This window comes from Mya arenaria, chromosome 6, assembly GCF_026914265.1.
Source record: "Mya arenaria isolate MELC-2E11 chromosome 6, ASM2691426v1".
NCBI lineage: Eukaryota > Metazoa > Mollusca > Bivalvia > Myida > Myidae > Mya > Mya arenaria.
The window spans coordinates 66,677,729-66,693,130 of NC_069127.1; the positions used below are offsets into that span (position 1 = coordinate 66,677,729).

Here is a 15,402-nt window from a genome sequence, read left to right on the forward strand (position 1 = left end):
TAATTCAAAAACCTTAAAACATTATAATAGTAAATATATGTCCGAAGGCCCAAAATCGCGCGATGCGGCTCATGTAGTTTATAATATTAACAATGCAAATCAAACTGTTTAAAAAAGAAAAAGAACACTTTAAACAAAGAACAATTTACACATGCAAAGCGCTGCATCATTTAGATTTCTGTCAATGAATCGCATGGAAGTGTCCTACATCGGTGCCTCCATATTTCCATCAAATATTTATGGAAAGCTTAAAGAGAATAAAGGTCACACATATCCCAAAATTAATCACTACTTGACTAGAAACTCGGCGAGGGATGCTGTTACCCCGTAAGAACATACATAAGATCAGAAACAAAGATCACACATCATCTTAGATAATGTATAAAAACGAGAGGATCACGTCCTCTTGTTAAAAAACATTCACTATATAACCTTCATATGAAAATGTTTATGCTAATTGCGTTTTCTGGCATTTTCGGAAATATCGCATTATGTTTTATTAATTCCTAATACCGTCGAATATGCAAAATGAAGTGCGATCTGAGCGGAGCGGGTCTCGGGGATTGGGACATACATGGGCCCTGTGACGGATGGAAAATGACACTGTGGAAACTGAAAGACAGAGGACTGATCAACAATGCTGCTCGGCCTCTATCATTGTGTCGGTACTAGCGTGATGCAGCACAGGCACTAAGGTGTTAGTGGTTAGCTGGGGGTCGGCACTAGCGTGATGCAGCACGGGCACTAGTGTGTTAGTTGTTAGCTGGGGGTCGGCACTAGCGTGATGCAGCACGGGCACTAGTGTGTTAGTTGTTAGCTGGGGGTCGGCACTAGCGTGATGCAGCACGGGCACTAGTGTGTTAGTTGTTAGCTGGGGGTCGGCACTAGCGTGATGCAGCACGGGCACTAGTGTGTTAGTTGTTAGCTGGGGGTCGGCACTAGCGTGATGCAGCACGGGCACTAGTGTGTTAGTTGTTAGCTGGGGGTCGGCACTAGCGTGATGCAGCACAGGCACTAGTGTGTTAGTTGTTAGCTGGGAGTCGGCACTAGCGTGATGCAGCACGGGCACTAGTGTGTTAGTTGTTAGCTGGGGGTCAAAAATACTTTCGTATCAATCGGGAACCAATCACTTTTGCTTATTCACACGCTCTCAGTGTCTGACTCTCGGAATAAGTTTCATGGTGAACTGTATCAATCTTGTTTTCTTTTCTAGTTTGTTTTCTGAAGGGGAGAAAACTGGTCCCTTCTGACCGTTTTCACCTGTTTTTTTTTTCTTTTAACCTAGTCTTTTGCCCCTTTCTCTTATTTAACCAGTTATACGAATAGCTGAGATGATACCTCGTCGGAATTGATTACTTGTTTTCATGTCTTCATTACTTGGGGTTTACCTATTAGTTTATTATTATTTATTATTTAGTTTCCTCAAGTTTATACATACTTTGATAAGATTAACCTTTTACGTTCTTTTCTTAATTCAGGATTGTTCTGTATAAGAGTGAAGTTTGTGCACGTAAACTGGTTTAAACCCCCAGTAAATTTACATTTTACTGACCGTTCAAAGGCGGTACCTAACGATCCTTAATAAACATGATGATAGCTTTTTTTATAAATAGTATGTATGCCCTGTGCTGTTTATGGAATTTTGTGCTGTTCTTCCGTGTTTCTATGTCTTTGACGTTTACCCAGTGCCATTAAACCGGGTTTATGTTTAAACGTTTTGCTACTGTGCTTGTTTATGTAGTTTTTCACATAAGTCTTCTTATTGTGTTTTGCAGTCAATGTTGTGTTGTAGTGTTATTGTGGTCTCGCGTTGTACATAGACTTGAACAATTGAACAATTCTAAGCTTTCTTCCTTCATATGTGGTTTCTTTACTCGAAACATGTACACATTACGTCCATTTTAAAGGTATATATATATATATATATATATATATGTTAACTAGAATGCTGTTTAGTACAGTATATATTAGGTAAACACTGATTAAAAAAGGGACACGTACACCTTTGTACTGACTTTCTTTTATACATCAACTATGCGATTACAAAATATGTACGAAAATGGCAAGACAAATACATGTGAAGGTATGTTCGAGGTTGCCTCATGCCTGCTTTTTGACGTCAAAGGGAACACTACAATAAATACATCAACAATTTACTCCAATTATAATACAGGGAAACTCAATGTTAGTTTTGAAAACCTTCAGATATTTATACTCGGTTTTAGCAAATGATGACGTAACTTTACTTTTCAGTATGACACCACTGACTTTTCTAGGGAAATTCAGAAACTTTATTATAACGTTCATACGTTTAGTTTATACAATTTATTTAGATAAATTCGCATTAGTACCTACGGATGCCTAGTGTGGGTAGCACTTATATCTCTGTTTAAAATGTTATCCAAAATGTGCTTTTTAAAATACCGAATATATATTGATGTATCCTTATTGTAAATAATGGACAATTTCGTGACATATTTCGTATAAGGAGATGTGCTATTGTATAACTCCATTTCATTGTATCTCTGTCATTAGCTTCAACTATGTCCGAGGGCTTCTACAATATGACGACCTTCGCGATTATTTCGACGTAGATAATCATAAAAAAATAGAAATTACGTAATCGGTCTCTTAGCATCATTACCACAGGAAGGAAATCTTAAGAACTGTAGCTGAGGTAATATTATTAATGGCTCCCTTCCAATTCTTTATTCGTAACTTTGTGCTGAATGTCTGCCGGTCATTCAATAATAGTTATTCATTGGTAACTTTAATGATTTCGTACTTAAAATGCATTAAAATGATTAGCTTTGTTTGTTTTATGTGACTTGGAAAAGCCTTGTACCGATTTCTATATAAAAGCTTTGTATATGCTGACTGTTCGCCATTTAGACATGACTTTATTTCTACACAAGAAACAGTTTAAAATATCAAAATGTCCCATAAGAATGTTTTGAAAATAACAATGTAAACAAGTGTTTAAATTATCAGAGTGACTCTTTTTAGGCCACAAATATATTGCGTGTTAAAAACACTTAATCTTAAACTCGCGGGAACTAATCATTGACTCGAAAAAAACCATATGAAGTCATGTTGATCTTTTAGCAGTGCATCCTTAAATGTCTAATCGAATTGCGAATCTATCGCATCTCAAGTACATCCGAAAGTAAATATACTTAATTTGATTATTAGGGTATAGGCCAAATCCATGTTTCAGAAATGTTTAATAGTAAAAGGTATATTCTAAAACAAAATAGAAAAAATTGAACACAATTGCTCGTGACAATTCATGATGTATTTGAATTGCTCTTGAATAACTATTTTTCAATGAAATATCCTGAAGCCTCTTTTCGATTAGACAAAATAACGACTGGATAGAACAAGAACGTCAATGAACGAAACATTGAACTATGCTAGTATAAGAACATCTAACTGCATGTAGTTACAACGCATGTTATTTCTTTCATGCAAATTCATTTCATATAAATATTATCTAGTTTGTGTTATACACTAGGGACTTTTAAAATATCTTCCATTGGCTTAACATGGTCTTCTTAGAATTGAACAGCATAAATCGGTCTCTTTGTATCTGGCACAAGTATTTAGTGCGTTTTATCACAATTTAGTGCAGATCTGTCTGGAATGATATTTTTTCTGGGTAGGATATGAATTATCTAAGTTTCTTATGCATCATTATATTTTCCTAAAGCTGTTGTCGTATCATATTGATTGTTGTTAACCTTATAACATGTACTGCAGTGGGTAACTTAAGGAATTGCGTTTCATACCCCTTATGTGTAAGTAAATATTATCCTTCACTTGCCCATGCACGCACTTGTTTGCTCGTTTGGTATCAATACAGGCGGTAATGAATAATTTTATTCTTTTTTGTGGTACTTCTAACTTATGGACCAGTTTGTTAGTTATTTAAGATTTTTCATAGTCAATTTTATTACAGTCACGTAGTAGTTGGATTATTCTTATTTTAACATTATTTATACACCAGTGAAGCATTAATTCCTTACATGATTGCATCCAAAGGGCATATCGTAAAGAGGTAGTTCTTATTCTTTTAAAATCTGATCATTGGTTACCTGTTTACCTGGAAGCCGCCATAATAAGTAAACAACAAAAAGTGAGTTTGTGTTCTAATACCTTATGTGACGTCACAAGTAAATAAGGCTTTGTTGTAAGTCTTTTTTGAAATCTTTTCGTAGTAATGTACGACACAAAATTTGAGGCAAAATGCTTAACAAAACTAAATTTATTTTTATACACAGGGTTTATAAATGCAGTTTCAATTTGATTGAATGTTCAGCGTTCGGCCCGTATTTCATGTGCTATCCGCGTCCGATCCGCATTCTTTCCGTGTTGACTTTGCGATTTTTTTAAACGTTATATTTCAAAAGTACCAAGGGTTTTATTTGATGAACAGTTAATAGGGAAGAACGTATACAAACTTTGTAATGAGGCAAAACATGCGGAAAATGACATTGTGAAATATATCATTGTTCAGTTTGAACGTTTGTTAAGTGAAAATGAAACATTGTTTAAAAGCCTATGTTATTATTGCATATCACACATTTTCTTCTGTGTATGATAAAACAAATGCGACTATTGAATTAGTTAGTATATTTGTTTGTGTTACATATATGTTTTGATGAGCCGCATCGCGCTTTTATGGGCCTTCGGACACACATTTTTCTGATTTCATGTAATATTTCATGAATTTACGAAGGAAGAGCGAAGGTTTCAATATTATATCTGAATAATTATAGCAGATAAGGCTGTACAAGCATGAACGTGTGAAATAAATTGCAACTGCTACATGTGGCGTCACACATATGACATCATAACTTCAGAACTTTATTGAACAACGCTGTGCCTCGATGGCATCAAATACTATTTACCAAATTGATATTTAAATTTCTTTTCAATATCAGTTTAAAGCTTATTACATAACCTTTGTTTTCTTTTTGGATTGTAATTCTATAACAATCCTTTTATTGTGTCATAAAAGAAAAAGTTCAAATAACATCTAGAAACTATGTGGTAAATGGTACAATATTTTAGAGGATAAATATATAGCAATATATTTGACAAATTCCTTTAGAAAACGCAAGGAAATGTCTTTATTTATTAAATGAGTTCGAAGAGCTATTCAATCATTATATAAATAATGCATACAATTAATCGGTTTCGTTCTTCTTTCACAAATAAAGTAAGTCTTGTAACTACAATAAGCAACCTGACTTAAAACAATGTTTAAACTATTACATTCTTTTTGAGTAATTTCAATATAATCAAAAAGGACAATCTTTCACATTCCAGGAATATAAATATAAATATTTTGCTATAATATTATGAAATAAGTTTATTATAAATTGTTAGACTTAAGTGTCCACGATGAATTAATGAACTATGTAATAGCAAGAGTTCCAGCAAATATGTAATCGTTTTTTCCAATAGCCATGAATATATGGCTGTTCATAGAATTGTTCTATATATATCTGATATTAAATAACCTTGCATACCATAAATGTAGAATGTTTGATAATTTATTTTAATATTTTGCAATAAACATGACGTTTAAAAAAGACAGGTAATATTTGCCCGCATAATTCCTGATGAAGAGTATGGTTACTATGCAAACAGAGATATTTGTAATAACTTCGTAAAAAAATAATACGCAAATTAACATTTCAAGGCGTTTTGATGTATTTGAATCACACGTTAGTTTTCATTAGTTTGGGTGTTTTTGTTTGAAGGACAATGTTTATGGCCTTATGATTTAAAGGTGGAATATTCCCTTCCGGGGTTGCATGTAATCAAGCTTTAACCAACCAAACTTTTAGAAGGACAAGAACACTTGGAATAAAGTACAATTTAAACATTAACATTTAATACACACATTAACACAGAACTACTTATAATTTATATCTAATTTGTCTCCAAAACAACCCTTTCAAATCCCTTTAAGGTTATGACAAATAGGCAAATATATCATATCTATGTATGTAAGCAAGACGGTTACAAGAGATTATTTGCTGGAACTTTGTTCTATATTGTTCATAAGTCAATTTTGCATAGTAATGACAAACAGTTCAAAAATAAAAGTTTGGCATAATCTTGTAGAAACGAATTTAAATTTATTTACCTGAAAGTTTACGGAGTGTCCTTTTTGCAGTTATTATAATAAACTATAAGATTACGAACACTTCTTAACTTACTTTTTTGACAAATGTTTGGAATGTCATACATGAATTAAATCGATTTGGAATATAGCAAGTAATTAAGAGTATAAGATATATAGTTGGAGGTTACAAAATTGATTAACGTAAGTAAAAAAAAGTGTTAACATTGTTTAAAGTCAGATTGCAAATTGTACTTATAAGAGCTACTTTAATTGCGATAGGAGTCCCACACCGATAAACATTATGTTCCATTTATATAATGTTTTGAAAGTTCTTTAAATTCTTTTAAATAATTAACGCAATTCTAAACAATTATGTTAATAGTATTACTATTTAACACAATTGTTAAATTATATTGTTTCACTTTTAAATATATATTTTGTATGAAATGTATGTTCTAAAAAAAAAAGGTATGCAATACACTGGCAATTCCAATATGAAATAATACATCATCAAAGCAAAGCATCATTTACATTTATGTCAGTGAATTCCATGGAAGAGTGCTAATGTCGATGTCCCGATGGCATTAAATATTATTGGAAAGCATTATTTACATTTATGTCAGTGAATACCATGGGAGATGCTAATGTCGATGTCCCGATGGCATAAAATATTAATGGGAAGCTTTAAGGAAATAGAGGTCATACATATTCCAAAATTAATTACCTAATTGACTAGGAAAATTAGCGATGGATGCTTTTTCTACCTAAGAACATACAAAAGATCAGATACCAACATATTTCCACATCTAAGATAATGTATGAAAAAACGACAGGATCAGGTGCTCTTGTTAAAAACCATTGACTATAAAACTGAATTTTATATGAATGTGATCATGTTTATTGCGTTTTCCAACATTTTCGGAAATATCACATTATGTTTTATTAATTCACAATAGCGTTGAATGTGAAATGTAAGCGCAAGCATGTGTATCTCAAGGGTAATCACTACATTACCATATTGATTGAAATTCAAAATGACAGGTGCAGTGCTAAGTGCGCAGTTGAATATCGTGTATTTTATACTTATATGTTTTGCCTCACTGATAATGACAAATTCATTTTTCTTATGCCTTTGTACATTTGCAATTCATACAATGTAAACAAACCACAGAATGACGAAGCGTAACTAAAGAAGCACACATTATTGCTATTACTAAATGCATAAAACAATATATCAGTCTTAGCCATAATTAAGAAACCCCCATTGTTAGTGTAGATAGTGGCCTTTCTGTACTTTTGTGATACTTAATACGAGTACAATTAAGTTGCAAAATTACCTATCCAAGATAAAGTTATTTAAAGAGTTCCTTTACCAAATTGGAACACGGCAAACATCGACATCGATATTTGGAAAGCCAAAACATCAAACGTGCCATAAAGTATTAGTTTTTGTTCTCTAGAGCAGTGAACCAAAGCAACTAGAGCCGACATTGAGAGCAGACTTTCAGTAGTTTTGTTTAAAGCAGGTCTCTGCGTATACTCTAAAACGGAGCTATCGAAATATCATAGCAAATACTGTATTGTCATTTCAGCTAAACTTGCGGAAAAATAAATCAAAGTGTGTCTAGAGATAATATAACGTCATTTGGATTTATATGACTTTTGTTGTCCGTGCAAATTCGCACGATAACTGATATTAATTAGATTTGATACTGTGTCAGAGAGTTTTGCAGTTTGTAATTACACACCTTCATATTATATATTGGAATAAGATTTGGAATGAAACAGCAGAGGATAAAATTGTAAAACTGGTAGGTTTGAAGTGTTGTGGATAATAAATATGTCGGCATAAGTCTTTATCCCCTTATATGTCCCACTGTTATTATTTATGTAGTCATTGTGAGCAATACCGATGTTGTATTGTATTGTTTTGTTGACAGTATCGCCCAATCATGCTTCACAACAATTTGAAAGTTCTTTATAAAACAATCTTTCGTCTACTGACAGGAAAACATTGGATACAATTGCTTGTGTGTACTCTCTTAAGCTGGCAGATGATGCTTGCTAATCGTACTTTTCTTTTAGCTTAAAAGGGTCATTTCATCAGAAATATTTATACCCCTTAAACAGAAGCTTTGTATGGGTTACCTGATGAGATCGACCCTGTATTAGAACTGCAATAACACATGCAGAGCTAACCATATATGCTCTTAAATGTCCACTAAAATACAATGTACGCAATATGTAGTTCCATAGATAAGCTTGATACAGGCATTTACTTCTTTAATTACCAGCATGTCTGATTAAACATTGAAAATGATGAAGACGATACAAGACACAGGATGCAAGATACAAGAATCCTTATTTAACGTCGGGTGTATGATAAAAAGATGCATTACACAATGAGCTTGAAAATGATGACAACGATACAAGACACAGGATGCAAGATACAAGAAGCTTTACTTAACTTCGGGTGTGTGATAACAAGATGCATTAGATCAATCAGCGTTTTTCGCCATATCAACATACATAACATAACAAAACTAATAAAAAAAACGGTGGTCTTGAAAAAAAGCATATCTATGCAAATAATATCTAAACGCACGATGGATTCGAGTACTGCTTGCAATAAAAACATCAACTAGTTTTCCTGGCTGTACGGCCAGTCCACACACCAACAGTTCCTCTAGTTGACAAAACACTGTAAAATGGTTAGGTCTTTAAAGTGTAAAAATCAATGATAATTGTTGTATACATTTTAAACAGCAAACATTGTTCCAACTTTGACTGGCATCAAAGCGGAAAGAGTTCTCCCCATATAAAGTTATTCTCACTGTGGCACTGATGGCACATTTATACAGTTTTCATTGCGTAGATTAAAATTTTATGTCTTAAATGCTACTTGCTAAGAGCATATTCGGTCGAGATAGCGTACCGACATGTGTAAGTTTCAATTGCTATGCATCTAACTATGCTCAGACAATTTTTAAAGTCTGTAATTAATCTTTTCAATTTGTTCTCTGTTAATATTGCCTACAAAAACGCCAATCAACAGAAGTGTTACTGAACTCGGATAGGATACAATATTTAATAAAGAATAAACTTAGTAATGATTGTCAGACTTTTGCTAAGTCTCGGAAGGATATTCAGATGTTTAGCTTCTTTTTTGCACATTTAAAAAAATGGCATCAAACATTGATGAACTTTCTACGTCAACGCCTTCAAATTGCTCTTCACAAACAATTGTGTATATTAAGTATATTTAATTGCTTTATGTCGTTTTTATAGTCCTCAAATTTGCTTGACATTTGTCAGAGTTAGCCTGCATTCGTTTGGAAGTAAATAAGTTTATCAAATATTTTTCTTCTTCAAGAGTGGTCTTATTTATTAATCATAGACAGAGTATGGTCGTTTGCATACTTATACAAGATTGCCTTATTGATAAAGCAGAAGATGTCATTGAAAAAAAAGGTTTAAACTAGAGGCCATAAAATAGATCCGTGTGGCACGCCTCTCAGGATGGAGTCCCACTCACTGGTAATTTGACCAAGTTTGATCCATTGATTACTGTTTGTTGTGCATGAGATTACATGCTGACGCTGAGAGACCACATGTATTTAGCTTCCTAGTCGAGACCATGGGATAGGAAGTCGTGTTTTCGGGTGTTTCATTTAAACTGCACCTACATATTTGCACTCAGCAACGGCTTTCCCCTTCTTTCACAATCATCTATATGTTGTTCTGAAAGCGGCCAGGAAATATGGTAAAATGCTTTCAAAATGACTTATCAGTTTCGAACTGATGAATTTTTCATATAGTTTTGACATTGATGGTAAAAACTAACTGGTAATTAGCTTTTGGCTATAAAGGGGTCACCTTTCTTGCTAGGAGTAACTTGTGCTAGCCTAAGATATTTTCGGAAATGATACTTTACTAATGCTTTGATTTGCCATGTTTCGGATGTGAATTTTTAAAGTATTTTCGCCAGCAATGATGATTTTGGGAAGAATAAGACATATTACAGTTTTATTTAAACCAATAGATTTATTTTTAATATCTTAATTGGTGACCGGAAACCATTTAAAGATGATCGGTTTTAAATAAATACAACTGAAATTTGCAATGTTGAATAAACAGTAGGTGTGGCAAAGTAATACACTTGAAGATGAATTCCATTTTCTCTAAGAATGTCCTTCATACCATGAATTAAGACTCTTATACATTAAGCGATATGGCGCAATCCAAATATTCCTAAATTCATCGAACTAATTTCGAGCGAAAATCTAACTACTATTAGAAAACTATGTTGTTTTGTCTATAACGGCTTTGAAATGCATCAATATAGACAGTAGAAACTTTTCTCCACTAACTCTTTTTTCGGTTATTTAAGCCAATGTGTTATTATGATTGATTTTGAAAGTTGTTCAATCCGAAATGTTTATATACTGTACATGCTTATATTATATGTAACTCATGAGCTGTAAGCTTATAGTTAATAAAATCTTCTTCTTCTTCTTAATCTTTTTCTTTAATCATTTTAAATCAAGGTCTCGGCAAATACATCTACTTCATGTAACATGTTTGGTAACACGCTGAAGGTTTGATGTGCGTTTCGTACAGTACATCCATGTGTTCATATAATGTATGAAGCGAACTTGACTTAATTCGGACAACCATGTATCTGCTTGTTTGGGTCAACCATATTCCTGTTTGCAAAATTTTATTTTTGGATGTTTCACCCATATTGTTTTACACCAGGTATGATGTAAATGATTGATTGGCGGTTGCACATTCATATTTATACACTTTTAGAACTCATCTTATAATGTAATCATCTATTTCCATAGTGAATTTCTTCCATGTCATATGTCCTTAATATCAATGGTTGAAAGATCTGTTATCAGCGTCATTATTCAGGTTTATTCCCTTGTTTATTCCCTTATTTCCCGTTGATCTCAATTTGACAAATGCCTCCTACACCAGAATCGTCACATCATAAATGAAGTAATTTTTTGTGTACTGTTCGTCATTTCATTAGGGCCGTGCAGTATTGTAAAATACGTTATTTCACGGTCGATAACAGATAAAATCAAGCACTAAAAGACGTCTAACAGTAACATTAATGTTTGATCATTTATTTTACGTTATAATAATAATAAGCAAGAAACCCCATTTCCAATGATTTAAACGACATGTCGTCAACAGGTATTTAAGTTTAAAAACATTGCATTGCTAATAGCGTGATGAAACATAAAGTAAATTGTACATTGGATATTTTAAATTTTTCAAGTAAAATGCCAATAGTTTGAAAGATTATTTCGATAAACTTTAGTTAATACACTGGTGTTTCGCTCATAAAAATAATTTTCATGAAAAAATACACTGAAAAGTACTGCAGAGACGTTATATTTTCCATACAATACTTATGTGAAAAACTTCACAAACAAGCTCAGAAGCAAAAAGTTCAAACATTAACCCGGTTTAATGGAACTGGGTAAACGCCAAAGACATAAAACACACACAAAACAAATCATAAACAAGAAACATGGAAGAACAGCACAACACTTCACAAACAGAACAGTGCATACAGGCTTTATATAAAAAAATAGGTATGTTTATCAAATTTGTTAGGTACCGCCTTGGAACAGTCAGTAAAATGTAAATTTACTGGGAGTTTAAACCAGTTTACCTGCACAAAGCTCACTCTTATACCAACAATCCTAAATAAAGATTAAACGAAAATGGTAAATCTTATCAAAGTATACATTAACTTGAGGAAACTTAATAATAAAACAAATAATACTTAACTTATAGGTAAACCCCAAGTACTTAAAGATAAGAGACCCCAACTCTATCTGCAGACGGAGGAATACAATTCAGAGCACCTAATGCACTTTTCAAAGATACGATGCAGTCATAGTCATTTTCCATACAAAACTCAAACAGGCACAACAAAATAAACTATCGTTTTCAGAAGATCTCATCAAGGGAAAACACAGAAGAGACAGGACTGGCATACAATAATGGCATCATTACGAGCAGAAGTCAGCATTGTTAATATCAATTTACGCAAAAAACATTTTTCCGGCCACGAAGGGTCATTGATAAGCAAGAATGTCGGTCCCACGTTAAAATGTTCCGGTAATAGTAATGAAATTGGCGGTAAAATAAACTTGCCTTGCGATAGCTCTTCCCTAGATAGTTGTGATGAAGGCTCATTTGCGCTCGAAAGACGTGGGGAGGAAACACGTTATTACCAAACAAATGTTAATCTAATCTTTTCGACATTAAACATAATATAAGTCTGCTTCATATAAACAGTATGTTTATGAGTTATCTAATGATTTTAATTAAATGTGTAAATACGTACGGTATTACAAGAATCAAGTCACTTAAAACTTTTAACATATTATAGTGATTTGAGCTAAATATGAATATTGCATCAGGTTACTTTTTTAGATCAAGTTATCAGAATGGCATTGCGTTTGTTTTTCGATGATTGCAACAACTAAAAATAACAAGTCAGATTTGAGGACATATCAGAATGCTGGAGAATGAACCATCCAAAGGGGAAGGCGTGTACGTGTCACAGAGAAAGCTCTTCCCTAGATAGTTGTGCTGTAGTTGGCTCATTTGTGCTCAAACGGCTTGGAAGGAAATGCATTATTACCAGAATTATTGTAAATATTAAAAAATATGCGACACACTGAACATTAATTTGTTTTTGAGTTATCTAAATGTTTTTAAATGTTTAACATAATAAAAGTAATTGTGCAGAATTTGTGTCTTGTATTAAGTTATTTTTCTGATGAAGATATGATCATAAATGGACATTTGTTTTCCGATTTGCAATTACAAAAACGAACACCAAGTTGGGCCAAAATGGGATGCTAGAGGATGTACCGTCCCAAGGGAAACCCTTGTACGTGTCACAGTGAAAGCCTCATTTATCTTAATCATCACACGCATTAAACAAAGGTTAGATCATTACCAACATATGCAGTTAATGGATCGCCTTTACGCCTTAAACAAGCACTTTTTATAAGAAAAACTACAGAATCAAATATAATTTTCTTCGTTTGAGTTAAACGAAAGAGAAGGGCATTAGTTTCCCTTGTTTAAATGAAATAACCACCAGGTGGCGAATTAAAAGCACGAGTAAATCTTGCGCATATGAATGTAAAGGTATTCAGCTTTGAAGAACCGATACGTTCATACCAAATTAATTTATTGATATTATTTACAGAATAATGTATTTATTGAAGACTTTTTCTGTTACTATGCAATTTCATCATATGAATACTCAATATGTTTTCATTTGTTTTCAAAGAACATCGCGATACTATATACATTTGTACAATTGGATAAAGTACGTATACATTAATCATGAAAATGATATTGTTTCTATACATTTTTGTTAAGGAGCTAAGAGTGATTAGACTCGACATCTATTGGTACGAGACAAATCCTGTAATTCTGGATGACAAACGGGCAGAGGTTTCTGAGTTTTGCCCAGAAGGGGGATTTTATCTCAACTTTTCCTCGACCGGTCGACCACGTCTGTAAGCTCCTTTTTTCGTCAGGTATGTTGTTACCAAGACATACTTTGTTCATGTTGCTTGTTCATGTTGTATGTTTACATCGGTTTCCCAAGTGTTTCTCTAAGTGAGACTTTCAAAATAATTATTTTCTATAGGAGGTTTTTAGAGTGGTATTCAGGGAAGCACAGAAGTCGAAAGTTTAAACATAAATGGCATAGGGTAAACATAGAAAACAAAAACAAACCATTACAAACCATATGGAACGAAAACACAAACCTCCAAAACACAGTTAATAATTTACTGACCGTTCAAAGGCGGTACCTAACAATCCTTCTTCTTCTTCTTCTTATATTTATTATCTTTTCTACTATTATAACAGAAAACACAAAACCTATTTCGTCATTGATCAAATGATTTATTGTTATATTATTTTTTTATGCCTTGTGATCAATCGAATGTTGGTACTGGTTAAAATGGTATTGTTTAACTAAAAGGTAAAATTATTACTACCATTGTTAACTTATTAATATAGTGATAGAGGTTATAGATCTTTGTATTTTTAGTTCATTATTTCAATCAAAATATAGGACATGCAATACCTGGTTTCAACAAATCAAACTCTTAAAAGGACATGAACACTTCTGACGAAGAACGCTCTACACAAAATTGGCCCTGGGTCATTTACATTTATGTCTCTAAATAACACGTGTCCTAACTTTGGTGCCTCGCTTTTATCCACTATTACTGGGAAGCTTTGAGGGAATAGAAACAGTAAGACCAAAATAACAGGATCTCTTGCTCCCGTTGAAACCGATGCTATCACTTAATGTCATATGAATTTAATATTGTTCATTATATTTTCTGACATTTTCGGAAATGTCATCTTTTGTTTTATTAATTTTCAATACAAATCGATGTGAAATATAAGCGCAAGCATTCATGAACTTATCTTTCAAACTATTTATGGATTTGCAAAATAAGAATGCTTGTTGACTCGCTAGCAAAGGCCATAGTCCTTGTGCCTAGTACATGATACTTACAACTTGTACAATGTACATTTACCTGGAATACGTCGCTCACAAAAATTCTGTTTGCAATCATACTCGTGTCATTGTATGACTCTTCCATTGTTTCACCTTTTTTGAAGACCATATGTTCATGTTAAAATGTGGTAATTGGTAACACGCCTATATCAAATATCAGAATTAGATATAAAAAATACTGAGTTGGACATTATATGATAATATGGAATATAGAACCAACCAAAACTCTGGGTTCAGTATTGAAACAGCCGATCCTTTACAAACCCTATATAATATAAATCAGTGATACGTTTCCTGTTCTGTACATATGGTAACAATCAGTTCTTAATATCACAGCCAAAAGAATATTCAACCACGCAGTGTCATTTATAGGCTTTAAGATTGGCAACAAATAGTCACTGTATACTCAACCATGCAGTGTTATTTGTAGACTTAAAATGGCGACAAAAAAAGAAATGTTCGCAGTTATATAAAAAAAAGAATTGCAATTTGCAATGTGGAATGCACAGTTTGTTTGGCAGAAATCATTACAAGTTTTAGCAAATAGCATACGCAATTAAATGTAATCTAGGTATAGAAAGTTATAACAAAGTACAATATTTCGTTACCCTTTATACAATGAAAGCGATGAAAGCTCTGAAAAGCCGATGCAGCGCAGACTTTGAAAGTTTTTAAAAAGAAA

General features: G+C 33.0%; 1 protein-coding gene across 1 annotated transcript; it reads right to left on the minus strand.

The window, feature by feature from the left end:
- Positions 1–631: 631 nt before the first annotated feature.
- On the minus strand, positions 632–14,805 carry LOC128237979 (uncharacterized). Its single transcript, XM_052953554.1, has 2 exons — positions 14,740–14,805; positions 632–1,087 (listed from the first exon to the last, which is right to left on the minus strand). The coding sequence occupies exons 1-2, from the start codon at positions 14,803–14,805 to the stop codon at positions 632–634; spliced, it is 522 nt and encodes a 173-aa protein (XP_052809514.1).
- Positions 14,806–15,402: the final 597 nt, after the last annotated feature.